The 18981-nt window shown below is 39.4% G+C and overlaps 1 protein-coding gene across 1 annotated transcript; it reads right to left on the reverse strand.

Annotated features, from left to right (window-relative positions):
* Positions 1–3758: 3758 nt before the first annotated feature.
* LOC129830259 (forkhead box protein P1-like) lies at positions 3759–16500 on the reverse strand. Its single transcript, XM_055892684.1, has 14 exons — positions 14908–16500; positions 14232–14291; positions 8469–8641; positions 8202–8279; positions 7889–8009; positions 6630–6816; positions 6360–6464; positions 6173–6260; positions 5957–6031; positions 5641–5809; positions 5371–5447; positions 4975–5076; positions 4739–4860; positions 3759–4554 (listed from the first exon to the last, which is right to left on the reverse strand). The coding sequence occupies exons 3-14, from the start codon at positions 8631–8633 to the stop codon at positions 4497–4499; spliced, it is 1347 nt and encodes a 448-aa protein (XP_055748659.1). The 5' UTR covers positions 8634–8641; positions 14232–14291; positions 14908–16500; the 3' UTR covers positions 3759–4496.
* Between the last annotated feature and the right edge of the window lie 2481 nt (positions 16501–18981).

The following is an 18981-nucleotide window of genomic DNA, read 5'->3' on the forward strand; positions in this document are numbered from 1 at the left end:
TTCATTGGCTGGGTGATTCCAGTACCTTGGGTTGATCTAGACACCAGTGTCATTTACATTCAGGGTGTGTGTGACATAGTTTCCTGAGCTGGAAATGAATAATATCCCTTACGAGATGTAAAACAGGATACAGGTCCAGGAGTTGAGATCCCACCTCTGCGTGTGGGTGTTCTCTCACAAACTTGCTGCCTCAATACCGAAGAAATCACCACCTGGTGTTGAACCAACCTTCTATGTGCTTTGACCAAATACACTAAAATATCAAACTTTTCTGTGAATATGTATTGTGGACATGACATACCCTGTTGTTGTTGGCCTCCACAAGCCTTAGTTCTCTGAGTTTGAATAACCAGTGGGTGAAAGGAAATACCAGTGGTGGAATAAGTATCCAATTGTCATACCTCAGTAAAAGTAAGGATACCTTAATAGAAAATGACTCAGGTAAAAGTAAAAGTTACCCAGTAAAATAATACTTCAGTAAAAGTCTAAAAGTATTTGGTTTTAAATATACTTAAGTATCAAAAGTAAATGTTATTGCTAAAATAAATACATTTAAATTCCCTATATTAAGCAAAGCAGATGGCAACATTTTCTTGTTTTTAAAATGTATGTATAGCCAGGGGCACACTCCAACACTGCAACATTATTTACAAAATATGCATTTGTGTTTAGTGAGTCCGCCAGGCCAGAGGCAGTAGGGATGACCACATGTTTTCTCTTGATAAGTGCGTGATTTTGATAATTTTCCTGTCTTGCTAATCATTCAAAATATACTTTTGGTTGTCAGGGAAAATGTATGGAATAAAAAGTACAATATTTTCTTGTACTGTATGTAGTGAATGTAGTGAAGTAAAAGTAAAAGTTCTCAAAAATATAAATAATAAAGTAAAGTACAGATACTCAAAAAACTACTTAAGCAGTACTTTAAAGTATTTTTACTAAAGTACTTTACACCACTGCATTTTAGCCATAACAGAGCCATAGGCAAGTTGTTGGACATATTTCCTCCAAAGCATACTAATGATAGTACTCAGGCTGCAGAGATGGAATTTGGGAGTCTGGAACATCTGTCCAATGAAAGTATAAATCTATCATTCCTTAGTGTACTGTAAGTGCAGGAAACTGCAAACAAATATGTTTCTGGTAATGCTTTAACTCATCATTGATGTTTGCTCTTTTCATTTGGCACAGATCATTCTCCAAGATAGCTCTTCAAAAGTAATGAGACAGATCAGCTCAAATTTATCTGGATTACTGTAATGGTTTATAGCATATAATTATAGTTTTATTGACATTCAGTAGGTTATCAGGGATGGGAATGTTTGGAAAACAGCTAAAACAAATGATTATCAACAAGCTTAAAAAAAACATATTGGGAATAATCTTCTTGTGCAAGGATATACAATAATTGCAAAGTCCATTTTTTGGGGGAGAAAACATCCATAACATTTAGACATGGATGAAGGCCGTTAACATCTAGTTGTTCAAGTTACCACAACGGACTTAATTTACCCAACTCAAAAGATGCCAGTGTGGTTTCTTTGAATGTTAACAACCTCTCACCCTAGCGGAATGGTGGTGTTGGTGGTGGTGTGTGTGTGCGTGGAGGGGGGATATTGGGGTGGATAGCATTTAGGCAATGGGGCATGGAGTGTTGGATCAAGCCATTCATCTGGTTTGCATAACTCTGTCATATCCAAGGAGATGGAGCTACGCATCATTCTGCTCTCTACTAGAATCTGTGTGCGTGCGTGCGTGCGTGCGCGCGTGGGTGAATATGCCGATGTGCTGGTGAGGAAGGGGGTTGTCTGTCATTGTGGTTGTGTGTGCGTGTGTATTTGAGTCAATGAGTGTAGATGCATAGCTATATGTAGCTCTGCTGTGTGAAATCACAGACAATAGTATTGTTGTTAACAAAAGCATGTTTGGTGCCAAAATGGGACAATTCCATTGCAATAGCCAAGAACCGGTGGGCATGTAAATCCACCCAAGGGATTAACCTTAAATGTAGTATAAACTGTCCCTCTGTGTCAACTGTTGTCAAGCACATCACAATTCATTTTTCTTTTATTATTTTATCTGAGGCTATGAGATATGTTTCAAAGTCACAAGGGTGTTGCGTCTCTCTTTTGACTGCTAAGGGAGTTCAAGGGGTGTGTTTAATGTGTTTACACCTTGCTGAAGGACTTTAATCATGCTCTGAGCAATTATACTTTATACAGCCCGCCAGCAGGAGACAGAGAAATGGGTAAACTCATGCAAGTTATCATCTGTCTCCCCCCAGGCTGCTCCATTCAAATGTCATGGCATCAAAGTGGTGGAAAGTTCTGGGCTGTCAGACGGCATCAGAAGCTTGTCATGGCCTCCGGTGGGACAACCCCATCCAGTGAAATGGAAACCAGCTTTCTGTTCATGTTCTCTGTTTAGATACACCATCTTCTCTCTCAAAGATTGAGTGGCACCATCACAGAGGAATCACTTATGGGAAGACACAGACAATGCCATTTCTCTGAAATAAATCCTTTGAATTTATATCTTGCAATCATTATAAAATTCAAATCAGACATGAATCCCGTTATATATATATAAAACAGGATAACATTTTTTATAGATTGGGTTCAAGTGTGTCCCCCGTAGGCTGGGCTTGGAGGGCTGTGATACTCGTCTGGGACCTTTGAAACCATAATTCCCAACAGAAAAACACTGAGAGCTGGAAAAGGACTACAACTCTGTCAAGACTGCAGCCACCAGGTCATACAGTATTTCGGAGCTGTGACAGAATGATAACAGAACCAAATTGTTTTATCCAAAGGGTCCACTTATCCATTTATAGACAAACATACCCGCCGATTAAGTGCTAGCTTGCAAAATCTGTATTTTATTATGGTCCTTTTGGACGTTACGTTGCTATAAGTACAGGTCAGAATGTGAATCTGATGTATCTATGTATCTGTTATGAGTAAAAATGTGAATCATGATATGAAATCAGTTTGTTCTTGATTTACAGGTGAACACTTTTATATGTTAGTGGTTGCCTTGAACAGGCAATTGCTAGTTATTATTTATGACTATGCCCTGAAATGTGTAATCAAGGTCTGAAAAGTAGAAATGTGTCATATTTACTGTACTCTCTCTGTCTTGTCCTGTCAAAAATACCTTGCCTGAGGACCTTTTCTGAGAGCTAGCAGGTTTGTGGATGTGAGATTGTCAGTGAGAGAGACGAGGCAGACACTTTACAGACTTAAAACAAATATGGGGGTAATTTGCATATTGGGGGGGTGCATTTTCTCTCTCTGGTAGAGAGAAAAGGAATGTGCAAAAACACATATGGAATTACAGTTAAATGGTTTTAGTATACTTTTGAATTTGGAAAGCACATACATTAACTTAGCATTAACTTCCATGGATCTGGTCCAGACTGAGGTTTGCTCATATCAAACAGTCTCATGCTTACCCATTCACACCAGATAAAGACATGTTGTCCTTTAGAAAAGTAACTCTGGATATAAATAACTGGATAACCCTTTCTAGGGAAAGCCTGGTTCACACAGAAGGACAACTGCTGGGTCTGCGGCAAAACGGATTAATAGCAGTGGAACAAGAAAAACACAATAGAGATGTTTAGAAACCAAATGCTACTGTATAGACAATATTTAGCTTGATGTCAATGGAATGTTAGATCCATTGTTTTGATGAGATATCAGAGTACCCCCCTTCCTTTAAAGGATAGATTGATTAGACAGATCACATCCACAAGATATAATCAAAGATACATTTAATTGCAGAGAATTTTTTGTTGTTGTACACAATGTAAAATTGTACTTGCTTGCAGTAACACCCCACTCGGCACACCATTTCATTTCAACGAGGACATTTGGGTAATATTTGGTAAAAACGTTGAACAATGAGATTTCAACCTTTATTCACCCACTCAATAAATCAGACAGAAGTTTGTTGTCTGACTTATTGAGTGATGATCTGACATTATTTCAAAGGTACAAATTCATTATATTTCATACGAGGTTTGTCTATGTTGAAAATGTATTAAAATGTTGACAATCCTATGGTTGAAATTCCACCCTCAAAACAACAGTTTACAATGATTAGCCCAGTGGGATACAGTATACTGTATGTAGCCAACACAACAAAACAATTGTTTACCTTTTCACTATGTTTTGATTGACAAATGATTGCTAAGTATATATTTTTCTTTCAAATGCTGCAAAACATATAGCCATTCCAGCCGTCAGCCGTGCACACATCTTCATGATAAGAGAGTCTAGAGGCAAAAGAGTCCTGGGCTGTGCTATGTTGGAGCACCATCTGCTGCTGAACAAAGAAGGTGATGATAGGTTCTGTAGATACTGTAGACCAGGACTGGTCAACCCTCCTGGAGGGCTTTTTCTCCAGCCCTGTTAAAAAATACCTGATTCAGTTATAGGTCCTAGTGACTTCCTTTTCCAGTAGTTTTTCATTCACTGAAGGGGTGGCTATGTTCAAGGTTCCTCTGGACGAAATAAGGAGTAGGGTGCCAGCCATTTCACATGATGATCCCTGAAAAGATGGTTCATATTATTACAATATAATTTTTAAAACATGCCTTTGTTAGCGGGTGGGTTAAGCTGTGTTTTATATTATTAACAGGGTTAACAATAGCACCCTCACTTGTTGAGTTGGAATGAAGCTGCAATACTAAGAATGAATCAAGAGAGCACATCCAGAGCATAGGTCTGTCTACCTGTGGTATTTTTGTCCCTTTCTCCTTTGATATTCCATTTCATCCACTGTCCAGACGGCCCCCTTGCCTCCCTCCACTCGCACAAAACACTTGTGGAGGCTAAGATTATGACGGACAGCGTTCTGTGGCGGCAAATGAATACAGCTTGTGTAAGGAGTTCAGGAGCTAATATTGCTCAAGACTCAAACATAGGACTCATATGAAAGCGAGCATAATGATCCAATAATGAGCCTAACCTTCCACGTGGCCGTGTTGTGTCGGAAGTAGAAGAACATGGTGGTGAACCAGTTGTAGATGTCATTCAGAGAGCGCTGCTTGTCTGGAGACTCCAGAATAGACTGCAGACAGACATGGTGTACAGTCACAATATGCTTGTGCAATTGAAACAACTCACATGAGGTCTAGACATAGATTGAAGTATTGCTACACATGTAGTCCAATACAACAGATTTTATATTAATGTCACACTTGTCGCTATCTTGCAGTCCAACAAGGACGCATGAACTACTGAGCAAACTGTGTGTTCCTCAGCCACTCAGCCAGACTCTCAGCAGTCTACCTTTTCCTTTTCTCAAGTGCTCCTTTTACACAAGTGTTCCGAGAGACACTACTGTCTAAATCAGACAACTCACCCATCTTATCATGCAGGCGTAGGTGTACAGTGGCCTAATGTTGTTGTATTTGTAACACTCAACACTCGGGATAAGATCTGTGGGAAGGCCAACGAAAGTAAAGATACCAGGTCCTGAGTTTGGATCAGATTTCACAGCAACGCGAAAGGCAACATTACCAAAACAGACAAGCAAAACACTTGTAGGAATGCACTCAGAGTGGCATTCAGAAACAAAATGGAGTGGAACTCCCTCGGGCTTAAGAAGAGCGGGGGGGGGGGGCAGTGTTACCTGGCCGTAGGTGGTGGGGAGCAGCAGAGGGCCAATACTCGTGCTGCACCAGCTCCTCTGGCTCTTTAGTGGTGCAGCGTGACACTCCATCTGGCACCCGGGCCAGGGCTGGGTTCTGGGGCAGGCCTAGTGACAGGCTGTGCCTGTAGGGCCAGTCTGAACCTGCCTTCTGACAGGGAGAGAGACCATGACCCAACAACACAGACAAGTTGGGGTACATAGAAATTGTCTTAAAAAGTGCAGGATAATGGACAATGGCCGGTTACTATAGTCACTTGAGGGAATTAGCCAAAAGAGGGAAGCCTTGAGAAGTTACCAAGACAGTTGATTTGTGTCCAGATAGGTGCAGATGAAGCTGCATTGCGAAGAGTTTCTGTTTTTCCACAGTCAGCTAAAAAAGAGAGAATGTTCATTAAGGGTCGCATTTTCACTTAGTTGGACTTGGAGCTTTACAACCTTTCTCGGTTGTCTGTGTTCACTAGTTGTAGTTTTTCTGTAAAACTCTATAATATGTAGAACTACAGGAACAAACCTGGGTCTCCATGAATTGCACCATGTCTTGTTGTACCCTCCACTGTGCAATGCTTCTGTCTCCATGACCATGGTCAGAGTGGAGGTGTCTGGAAACACCATAAAGAGCATCACAGTTATGACTATAAACAACAGCGCAACAACTGTATCACAATGACTAATGAAATATACTGGTGCTCATTACTTACTTCAAAAAACGGGGAAATTCTTCAAATACTGCATCGCAGCCAGGCCAGCAGCAGAGTCCGTTGAGAAACAGAGCACTGGACCCCTCTAAGGCTGGGTGACCTGCCCTGCAGAATGAGGGGAGGAATATTACAAACTTAGGATTTAACGCAATCAATCAAACCAACCTGGCATTGTTTATGCAATTTCTGTTCATGTAACATGCGCGTGCACAAGCATAGATGCACGTACATGCACAGAGACGCACACACACACACACACGCGGAACTCACTCATGTTGCCTGGTGATGATGGAGCTCTGCTTAGGACTGGCTGTCCTCAGGGGAGAGGGGTGACGAGTTGGCCCAGGAGAGTGCTCAGAGTGTGGGGGAGAGGACTGTCCACGGCTCCCTGTGTCCACCTCCACCTTGCACAGTGAGATGGGCTGAGCTGAACTGGCCTCTGTTAGAGTGCATGGTGCTGGAGAAGCAGAAGGTAGAGAAAAAATGATCTTTATGGACAAAGACCTAGATACACTTTCCATGAACCTCCTTTGAATAATGTACAGTATAATGGCTGTATAGAATTGTATGCAACATATGGAATGACACCATGCTTTTAAAGCCGCTAGTGTTTCCATTCAAAAGTGTGACTGTACACACACATTATATAGGGTGAGGGAAAAAGGAAAATGTTTTGACAATGATTTAATGGTCCAGTTGTGAATGTAAGGATGCTGCAGCGTGTCAGTCCAAGCGGACAGAAGTGTACTGTGGGGTTAGTTATGGATTCTATACATCCATTATACACTTGAGGGTCATGGACAGTGTTTCTACTGTAGGTCTTTCTCCATAAAGAGCTGTTTTATAGAGAGCAATAATAATGGCGTCTTTTAGTAAGCACCAACACCGCCATGGTCCGTGGAACAAAGCCTAAAGGGAAATTAATGGAGTTTTATATGTCTGTGGTAAACACAGGCTCAGGAGATCTTATACGTTTTGTTCTATGAGATAATCGTCATCAGCTAACGTCACTTTTTGGGCATTTTGAAGCATTTACTGTATGTAATGAAAAGAAAGCACACGAAGGCTTCATAATTCATAAATGTCATGTCAACTGACTGATATTATCTCATATAACCAAACGTATAAGATCTCCTAAGCCTGTGTTAACCTTCTCCCAAAACCCTATTCTTTTCCCATTCATTTTCCCCATAAGAATGGCTGAACGAACCAGAGGAAACTAATTTCCTGGTTTTAGGACTACAAGCTGGCTTTATATCTTCTCCTAAGACATGCTACATTTGCACACACTATATAGATTTTTCTATTGTGTTATTGACTGTACTTTTGTTTATCCCATGTGTAACTCTGTGTAGTTGTTTTTGTCGCACTGCTATGCTTTATCTTGGCCAGGTCGCAGTTGTAAATGAGAACTTGTTCTCAACTGGCCTACCTGGTTAAATAAAGGTTAAATAAAGGTGAAATAAAAAATAAATAAAAAACATGTGTACGCAAGGGGGCTGCAGAGAGTCAGTCAGAGCAAAGCGTACCCTGCGGTCGTACGTGGGCAGCCTGAACACCCTGGCGTAGAACAGAGGGTCTGTGCTGGCTCAACTGGGGGCACAGAGACACCCGTTTCAGGACCGGTCTCCCCTCCTCCTCACTGGAACACTGGGGAGGACACGCAACAAGACACTTACAGTACCCCCTTTCACCAGCAGGGAGTTCTCCGAGCAAATACAAGCTACTTTCTTGTGCTAATGTCAGTGAACCTGAAACAATAATGTATGGGTTACATGTTCTCAGGTCAGAATAGGGCATCGGAACGCGTTATAATAGGAGGTATAAGAAGGAATATCATACCTGCTGTAACAATATGCTTTGGAGCTGAGACGAGGCCATAAGTGAACCTCCATGTCTGATCATCAATGGGAAGCCCATCTATGAATAAAATTGTAGACCAAAAAACAAATGAAAAAGCAAACGGTATGAAACCAATTGATGTACACTTTAGCTTGAGCTCTTAACTTTCAATTCATGTTTATTTTAGTATTCGTTATGTATTATTATTTTTCTTTGTAAATCTGGCTCAAATTTTGCTTGAAACCACAGTAACAGCTCAACCAGTACCTGCGTAACAGAGGTACGAGCACAGAGCTGAGGTGAGGCAGAATCTTTGGGCTGGGTACGTGTGTCTGGCTCCTCTCCCTGTTCACCCCGCCGCTCTCGCTGCTGCTGATGTCGCCCACTGTTCAGTCGCTCACTCTTCAACCTCTCACTCTCCGTCTGTGGCATCCCTGGGCCTGGTGCAGAAGAGCAGAAATGGATGGTTAGTGCTAAGTGCATGTTACCCCTAGGAATGCAGGGGTGGTGGTGGATAAAGGTTGACTCTCACGCTGCAAATGTGTAGACAACATAAACAATCGTAAATAAACACACATCGCAATAGATCATCTCCACACAGGGCACCAATTATGTAGGTATGTTCCTATTTGTAAGGATATGTTGTATTCAGTCCAGCATATTGTTCAATGTATGACATTAAAACAACATATTGCTACAATATAATATAATAAAAGAGAGAGGGGGGGGGGGGATACAAATTTGCTCTTTGGTAAATGTTAGACAGCTACAGGTTTGGAGGCATGGTCTCTTTGTTCCTTTATCAGACACAATGAAAGGGAGAGGAGTTCAAACACAGTCTGGGCTGAGAGATTTTGTGGTTGTGCACAGGTGCAACCTTTGACTACACAGACAGTGGAGGGTACAGAGATGAACTGATAGCAGCAGGTATCTCAAAAATATAGCACAGGAAAGAGGGAAGGGGAGAGGGTGCTCCAATTCTTTTCTCCCCTCGTACCCCTGGTGCTAGTACTGTTTCAGTGGCATTCACCTTGTATTTAGAAGGAAATAATGTGGTATCCATGGCTATGTTATTGTGCTTAGTATACTTGAAACGACTACTTGGTACCAAAATCTGTTAAAACTCCCAAAGAAACAAACATGTAATTATATCATGTCATTTTTAGGTAAATATGTAAATATCTGGTCATTTATTTCTGTAAAATAAAGTGCTACCCAAGAGCTTCTAAAGGCAACCTCATAGAACTCTATACCTCAAATGTTTAAAAGTCTATGGGTGACCACTGTGTACATTTGCAAATGCACGCTCTCACCCAGGAAGAGGAAACAGGAATTCAGTAGAAAGAGAAAATACTGAAGCTCTTTGTGGCTTCTCACTTTTATCTCCACTTCACTAGCAAAACCAAACATTTCTGCTTTACAGAAAGCTCAGATCAAAGCAAAGTATTTGTTGTAATGCAAAGTGACAATTGAATCAAGTCACATAAAACAGGCTTTAAATGAATAAGCACATCTTTTGGATTTGGAATTGAGAGAACCAATACATGTTTATGTCACACAGGTTTGTAGGGTGTGATTTGATGAATGGATGTGCTACAATGACATTACAAGTAGAAGATTGTGATATATTAACACTTCTTTCAACACTTCTCTCAACTGAGGACAATTACGTTCAGCTTTTACTACAGTCTAGGACTGGGTTTGATTATCAAAATGCTATATTTACAATCAACTACATATGGAAAGTTATTAATTCTGTATCATATTGAAACTTTTTTCTCATTGAGTTTTCTTATTACTCACTATGCTTCCATATCTAAAATATCTGTCTGATCTTGGCGCTTTGGAAGGAACCTGTGGGTGATATTGATTTGTAGATTCGCTTTCTTTGACCTATAACACTACAGTAGGGGAGGAAGGAATTTATAAGCAGAGTAATCATTCTTTTTGATCTTTGATCCACAAAGGACAGTATTAAACAGAATATGATTTTTTCCCCCAATATTACATTATGTTCAATTTATAATATGCTTTCTTCTAATTCAACTTTTCTTTTTGAATGAGAAGAAAAACATTTATAAAAATAGATAAAGAGTAAATACTATACTGTAGTGGTGACTTAGAGACAGCTACATTAACATTTATGTCCAAAATGATTGAATGAATCTAAATGGTAAAATAAGCATGAAGACTAACTTTCAATTTGATGGTCATATAATACCAGTCCTACAGACAATTTAAAAAAAGATATTGCAGTTTATATTACAAAGTTAGGATGTTTCTTGAACATTTATGTCCAACTTCTGTATTTCCAGAGTTTGCAAAATTTTGGGCAAAAAGGTGAACTCAGCTCCATCATTCATTGAATCAGATGGCTCATTCATCACAAAACCCACTGATATTGCCAACTACTTTCATAGTTTTTTTATTGGCAAGATTAGCCAATTTAGGCATGACATGCCAACAACAAACCCTGAACCTACACATCCATTAATAAATTACCAAATTATGAAATACAAGCATTGTAATTTTGAATTCCGTAAAGTGAGTGTGGAAGAGGTGAATAAATAATTGTCTAACTTCTCAAATGTAACATTTCATTCTGTGATAAGTCACTGACTCAAAGCCACAAGAAGGTAGAACATATTTCAAACGTTGCTTGTAAGGGGGCGGTAGTTGCAGAAATGTTGGGTCTGACAACTTGGATGGAAAATTACTGAGGATGATAGCGGACTATATTGACCCTCCTATTTGCCATCTGTTCAATCTAGGCCTACAGGAAAGCGTGTGCCCTCAGGCCTGGAGGGAAGCAAAAGTCATTCCGCTACCCAAGAATAGCAAAGCACCCTTTACTGGCTCAAACAGCCTGCTACAAATCCTTAGTAAACCTTTGGAAAAAATGGTGTTTGACCAGATACAACGCTATTACAGAGTAAACAAATCAACAATTGACTTTCAGCATACTTATAGGGAAGGGCAAATCACTGATGATTGGCTGAAATAAATTGATAATAAGAAGCTTGTGGTTGCTGTTTTGTGTTCTTTAATGGAAGCCTCTCCAACATAATCCAGGTAGAGTTGGGCATTCCCCAGGTCAGTTGTCTAGGCCCTCATGTTTTTAAATCTTTACCAATGACCTGCCACTTGCACTGAGTAAAGCCTGTGAGTCTATGTATGCTGATGGCTCAACATTATAAACGTCAGCTATCACAGCAAGTAAAATCACTTAACAAAAAGCTGCAGTCAGTTTTAGAATGGCCTGTGCTTTCTGCGATCCTTAAGACGTCCCTACCCCATTAAGGTTGACATGTTAAATGGTTACGGAAAGGGTTAAGGTTAGAGTTAGGGTTATGGTAAGGATAGGGGTTAAGGTTAGGAATGTCCCAAAGATCCCAGATAGCCTTGACAAGTAAAAAGCTAGAAATAAATATTTATGACTATAAGCATTGTATTTGGGCCAACATTCACAAAACCCTGAACCTCAACTAAATCTTCTAATGAATAATGTGAAAATTTAGCAAGTTTAGGAGACTAAACTGCTTGGTGTAACCTTGGATTGTTAACTGTCATGGTTAAAACACATTGATGTAACAGTAGCTAACATGGGGAGAGGTTGTCTGCCCGTAATAAAGTGCTGCTCTGCTTTCTTGACATTCCTATCAACAAAACAAGTCCTACAGGCCCTAGTTTTATCGCACCTGGACTACTGCCCAGTCATATGGTCAAGTGCCACAAAGAGGGACATCGGCAAATTACAGTTGACCCAGAACAGAGCAGCACGGTTGGCCCTTAAGTGTACATGGAGAACTAACATCAATGGCATGCATGTCAATCTCTGCTGTCTCAAAGTAGAGGAGAGACTGACTGCATCACTACTTGTCTTTGCGAGAGGTACTGACATGTTGAAAGCACAGAGCTGTCTGTTCAAACTAGCACACAGCTCAGAAACCCACGCATACCCCACACAACATGTCACAAGGGGTCTTTTCACAGTTCCCAAGTCCAGAACAGACTTTGGGAAACGCACAGTACTACACAGAGCCATGATTACATGGAACTCTATTCCACATTAAGTGACTCATGCAAGCAGTCAAATCTGATTTTAAAAAAACAGAATAAAACCACCTTATGGAACAAGGTGGACTGTAAAGAGACACACACACACAGAGGCACACACAGAGGCACACACACGGTAGCGCACTCACTCTACACACACGTACATTGTAATATTGTTGTATGGTGGTATTATACATTTTGTATTGTAGATCTGTAGTGGTGTAATACTTTTATATGATGTACTGTTTTATTTTTTGTTTTTTGTGTAATGTAAGTGCCATTATGTGTTTGGACCCCAGGAAGAGTAGCTGCTGCCTTGGCAAGAGCTAATCGGGATCCCTAATAGTACAAATACAATTAAATACAAATAAAAAGCAATTGAGATAGAACTACTACTCACGATTACTAATGTCACATTAGTGTGCAGCGTAAATCCAGCTACAACAAGTGAAGGGTGTAAATGCTGGAGTGAGAAGATCCCACACCCTACAATCATGTCACACTGACTCAGAGCTTCCATTTATAACTATGACTAGTACATCACTATTGGCATTTGCCAGAATTTGACCTACATGTATTATTCTATAAACTACAATACAAAAAAAATGTGCATGTATTAATCTGTTCATCCTAATCTGATCTTTAAATTAGGTTAACTGAATAAAAACCTAATCTACCTGGAATATTTTGGTGATTTGCAGATTAAATGCATGTTGTGATTGTAGTGTAAGCCTCAATACTTAAATTTTTATATTGACAAAAAATTATTCATAGAGAGAAAATGCTTTCTGGTTTTCTCACAGATCAAAAGAAACACAATTGAAAGACCAAAGTATAACAGTGTAATTCCTGTGAGGTGATTCATCGTCTTTGACATTGTGGTACCGAAAATATTACTATATTCCATAATTTGCTTTTTTTGTGGTAACAATGTACAGATATTGACAACCGTCAGACAAATCTGAATGTATGATCATTTTGATGACACAGCAACATGTGATACCGGTACACATTCTTGACATAAATTTAAAAAAATCCCACTATCCTTTAATGATAAAAGACAAATTCTGGACAAGCCCCCAGATTCGTCGCAAATGACCTTTTTGCATCATGAGACTTCAATCCACCAACAGTCCATCATGTTATGAATATCAGGTCTTGGGTCTAAACCCAAATCATTTAAAGAATTACATTTACAATGAGATTTTACATTTTTTTTAGTAACGCATAGATATTTCAGAGTTTCAATTATTACATTTTTTTCACCAAGTATTTCCTTGAATATAGTGAGTTCAAATGAATCTACCCTAACCGTGATAGATATCATACCAAAGTCATTTCAATTTTGTGAATGAACGTGCCCAGTGTTAGAATTGTGTCGGCTGGGTTGTCATTGAATAATCCATTCAATGAGAAGTTAAAAGTAATCTTGAACATAATGTTTAAAAAATGTGTAGAAGAAAGATTGGATTGTTTTAGCCTATATGTTTAGTGATGCTTTAAATACTTACTTTTACACCTGATAACACCTTTTAACAGATTCCTCACTAAAGCAGTCATTACAAACTAAGTTATTTTCTTAGTTGTGTTTACTTAATATTAAGACCTATCATGCCCCTTTCACCCTTTTGCTATATGCCTACAATCTGTGTTACCCAACTGATATACAGTATTGATACTTTTTACGCTTTTAGAAGTAAGGTACATGATCATTAGACTACACTATAAAATAGCTTATACACCACAGCTACAAACAATCCACCATTACAGATTACACCAAACCAGATTACACCATGGTCTTGAGTTTTGCGTACTGTACGTACCTCTGGGGGACACGCACCCCAATTTGGGAGACACTTGTCCACTGAATTATCTCCCTTCTGATACACAGAATGGTTGCCAACTCTAGCTGAAAGCAAAGAAGTACATTCCTAAAATGTAAAGGTCACACGTTAAAACAGACAGTTTTCTCACCTTACACCTTCCGTGTCTCCTGCTCGCTTTCTGTCTTCCTGTTCTTAAGAGGATGAGATGCTAGAAAATGAAGAAAAAAAAGCTAACAAATGTCAGAGAGAGGGGGTAGTATTCCACAAGTGATGTTTGAAGTTTATTATGTTTAAAAGAACACAGACTACCAGCAATATTCACTGTAACGGTGAAACAGGTTATGGTAAGAGCAAAGAAATGTTGAAAAGGAAATGTTTCTTAAAATATGTTTATAAATATAAAAATGTTTATGAAATGTATATTTCTTTGATGATATAAAACAATTATATTTGATTTCAGCATTAATTATTAATTTGTTAGGCAAGTAGACCAAAACTTATTAGCATGTTTTGTCTAAGGTACAAATAAATGTTAACATTGACGCTAATCTCCTCCAATAGTATCTTATTTTTGCTCGTCCAACACATCGTATTCAGGTAACTTTCACAATAGCTACATTTAAAAAAAGCTTAATACAGACTAAACATAATCATGCCGCCTTGTATAATTTCACTGTGTGTCAACACAATGGATAGCCATGATGAGTAGAATTGTTGAAATAACGTTGCGTAATCACAATAACATGCTCAAATAAAGAGAAATCCCTCGGATTACAGAGAGCATGAATAATGCAAAATCATGATCGCCTTCATTCAACACTCACCTGAAAATGTCACAAGCAATGTGTGAGAGAGGGAACAGATGCTTGAAATGTGTGTTTGCAGAATCCAGTCTGTATTTATACCTGGAAGTTACGGAAGGAAAAAAAGTTTGCGCCTGCCATCGAAATGGAAATGTCCTACACAACTGTAACAGGTTTGACACAAATAAGCTTAAGTGACTTACCCTACCCTCAATAGTCTGAAGCACAACCTATTTCAGAACAAATAAATGCTACAAGCCACAATGGCAGTGCACAGAAATGGTTTGTTTTGTGATTGTTGATTACGTGATCCACCGTATTGTACTGAATTAGTGTAAATGAAATTAATCTGGGTTGTCTGTGTTAGCCCGGTGGTCTGAAACCTAGGCATTAACTTGGGGAGCTTTCGCAAGTCTTCAGGACCTCCTCTCCCTCTCCACAATGACCCCAGCAGCTAATAGGCATCAACTGAATGACTGGCACCGATGGGACCGACTCGGTTGCAGTCCTGGTCGTCTGCGCACCACAAAATTGTTTTGGCTCACTGAGCTAAAGCCTAAGCTTGGGAAGTTAGCGCAAGTCTTTAGGTTTCGGACAAAGTTACTCAACATGCAAGCATGGCTCATTGAACCACCTCTGTTACAAAGGCAATGCCACACCATGACCCTGAGGGGCCTACACAGTCTGCAGTGATATCGGCAGGCTCTAAACCCTACAATTACCCAACACATTCTCCAAACCACATTGTTAAATAACTTTCCATCGCTAAAATACTCTTCTAGCTCTCCTTTTACCCCTGTTTAAGTCTTGGACTGGCTATGCTGAGGAGTACGATTTCTCATGTGTACCAAGACACGTTTACTTGAAACTTGTATTCTCGTGTGAACGTAACACACATCTGAGGGAAAACAATGAAATGATGTACTTTCTCACCGACCTCATTCTGCGGAGGAATAGAGAATGGACACAGACTGCTCCTTCTTTTACCACATATTATGTCATTCCTGACCACACATACTGTAATGATAGTTGCTGACAAGACATTCAAAAAGTCATATGTTGTCAATTTGCATCCTTACATCTTTGGATGTAATTCATCATGAAATAAAAATGTTGTCTGTGATTCAACTTTTCCTTGTGTGTGAGGATCTCTAGAAGAAGCAGAGGAGTGGTGATAGGGGGCTAGAGCGGGAGGTTGCTGACCTCAGGTGTGTCCTAATCGTGACTAGCTGAAGTAAGATTAAATTTTTTCGTTATGACATATATGCTCAAATGGTTAATAGCATGAGCAGTATATGAAAATATCAACATTACAATTGTGATAATGATATCAAAAGGTGTATTTCTTGTGAGAAATGGATTTGTTTTGCTGTTGTTGTGTCTACTATACTTATTTTATTTTGTAATAAAGATAATAATCATCATTATCATTAATACCAGCATCACCACCAAAAATTGTTAACAAGGCATTTTACAGAGGAAACATTAACATAACCAACGAAAAATAGTCCATTACGCAACGGGGAAGCCCGCGCGAGGTAAAGTATGACATTCTAAGCAGGTGTAAAACACTTTGTTCTGAAGAGTTATTTTTCAGGTTCTCAAAGGTCATCTATCTAAAATATACCACAGAACGTTGCAAGGAGCCGGTCTGTTTGAGCATCTCAATTTCCTTTTTAATCTTAACAAACATTCCCCTTATTAGATAACAACTGTACACAGGCTTTCACAAAAACCTTTGTGGGGGTTGTTTTTCAGAACTTTTCTCAATTAATGTCATGATGTGTTTTTGAAAATCATAATTATTTGGCCAAATTCACTTACAGTGTATTAAACTACTCAGTTTAGTATTTAGTATTTGGTCAGTTTAGTATTTGGTCTGATATTCCTTCAACACAAGGACTTGTGACTCCACACACTTGTTGGATGCAATTCTGGGTGATAGCAATACTGGGTGATTTGAAAAGCCATAATCAATCAATCAATAATATAATAATTATTTTAGCAAAAAAAAAGTATTTTAATTTACAATCTGTAGAAGCTATGAGAATAGGAAGGTTCAATTATTTTGTGAAGCATCACAGCACAGTTGAAAAATATATGGCAAATAGAAATCCGAAATGGATGATGTTGAGAGATAGATGGGAGGGGTTGAATGGATCTGAAGGGTGGGACTAATAACAAGATAAACAATGTAAAACATACGGGATCTGTAAAATGTATATAGGCTCGGAACTTTTGTGAAATAGCAGTTACAAATCGAAACTGTAAAATGTGTATAAGATGTATAAATTGAAGGTAAAAGCAGAAGTGTTTATTAGTTTACTCCAATTAGGGGATCGGTGGTAGGGTTTGCGGGGAATAATAATAAAGGTATATTCTTTAAAAAAGTATGTATGTCTATATACAGTGGGGCAAAAAAGTATTTAGTCAGCCACCAATTGTGCAAGTTCTCCCACTTAAAAAGATAAGAGAGGCCTGTAATTTTCATCATAGGTACACTTCAACTATGACAGACAAAATGAGAAAAAAAATCCAGAAAATCACATTGTAGGATTTTTAATTAATTAATTTGCAAATTATGGGGGAAAATAACAAAAGTTTATCTCAATACTTTGTTATACACCCTTTGTTGGCAATGACAGAGGTCAAACGTTTTCTGTAAGTCTTCACAAGCTTTTCACACACTGTTGCTGGTATTTTGGCCCATTCCTCCATGCATATCTCCTCTAGAGCAGTGATGTTTTGGGGCTGTTGCTGGGCAACACGGACTTTCAACTCCCTCCAAAGATTTTCTATGGGGTTGAGATCTGGAGACTGGCTAGGCCACTCCAGGACCTTGAAATGCTTCTTACGAAGCCACTCCTTCGTTGCCCGGGCGGTGTGTTTGGGATCATTGTCATGCTGAAAGACCCAGCCAGGTTTCATCTTCAATGCCCTTGCTGATGGAAGGAGGTTTTCACTCAAAATCTCACGATACATGGCCCCATTCATTCTTTCCTTTACACGGATCGGTTGTCCTGGTCCCTTTGCAGAAAAACAGCCCCAAAGCATGATGGTTCCACCCCCATGCTTGACAGTAGGTATGGTGTTCTTTGGATGCAACTCAGCATTCTTTGTCCTCCAAACACGACGAGTTGAGTTTTTACCAAAAAGTTATATTTTGGTTTCATCTGACCATATGACATTCTCCCAATCTTCTTCTGGATCATCCAAATGCTCTCTAGCAAACTTCAGACGGGCCTGGACATGTACTGGCTTAAGCAGGGGGACACGTCTGGCACTGCAGGATTTGAGTCCCTGGCGGCGTAGTGTGTTACTGATGGTAGGCTTTGTTACTTTGGTCCCAGCTCTCTGCAGGTCATTCACTAGGTCCCCCCGTGTGGTTCTGGGATTTTTGCTCACCGTTCTTGTGATCATTTTGACCCCACGGGGTGAGATCTTGCGTGGAGCCCCAGATCGAGGGAGATTATCAGTGGTCTTGTATGTCTTCCATTTCCTAATAATTGCTCCCACAGTTAATTTCTTCAAACCAAGCTGCTTACCTATTGCAGATTCAGTCTTCCCAGCCTGGTGCAGGTCTACAATTTTGTTTATGTTGTCCTTTGACAGCTCTTTGGTCTTGGCCATAGTGGAGTTTGGAGTGTGACTGTTTGAGGTTGTGGACAGGTGTCTTTTATACTGATAACAAGTTCAAACAGGTGCCATTAATACAGGTAACGAGTGGAGGACAGAGGAGCCTCTTAAAGAAGAAGTTACAGGTCTGTGAGAGACAGAAATCTTGCTTGTTTGTAGGTGACAAATAAATTCATTAAAAATCCTACAATGTGATTTTCTGGAATTTTTTTTCTCATTTTGTCTGTCATAATTGAAGAGTACCTATGATGAAAATTACAGGCCTCTCTCATCTTTTTAAGTGGGAGAAGTTGCACAATTGGTGGCTGACTAAATACTTTTTTTGCCCCACTGTAGGTATGTGTATGTATACAGTATATGTGTATATGTATGCATGCGTGTATGGATATATATATTTACCCCAAAATATGGGGGATTTGAAATGATGCAGACAATTACATTGGAAGCAACATTCTTTCC

The sequence above is a fragment of the Salvelinus fontinalis genome, chromosome 31, assembly GCF_029448725.1.
Source record: "Salvelinus fontinalis isolate EN_2023a chromosome 31, ASM2944872v1, whole genome shotgun sequence".
Taxonomy (NCBI): domain Eukaryota; kingdom Metazoa; phylum Chordata; class Actinopteri; order Salmoniformes; family Salmonidae; genus Salvelinus; species Salvelinus fontinalis.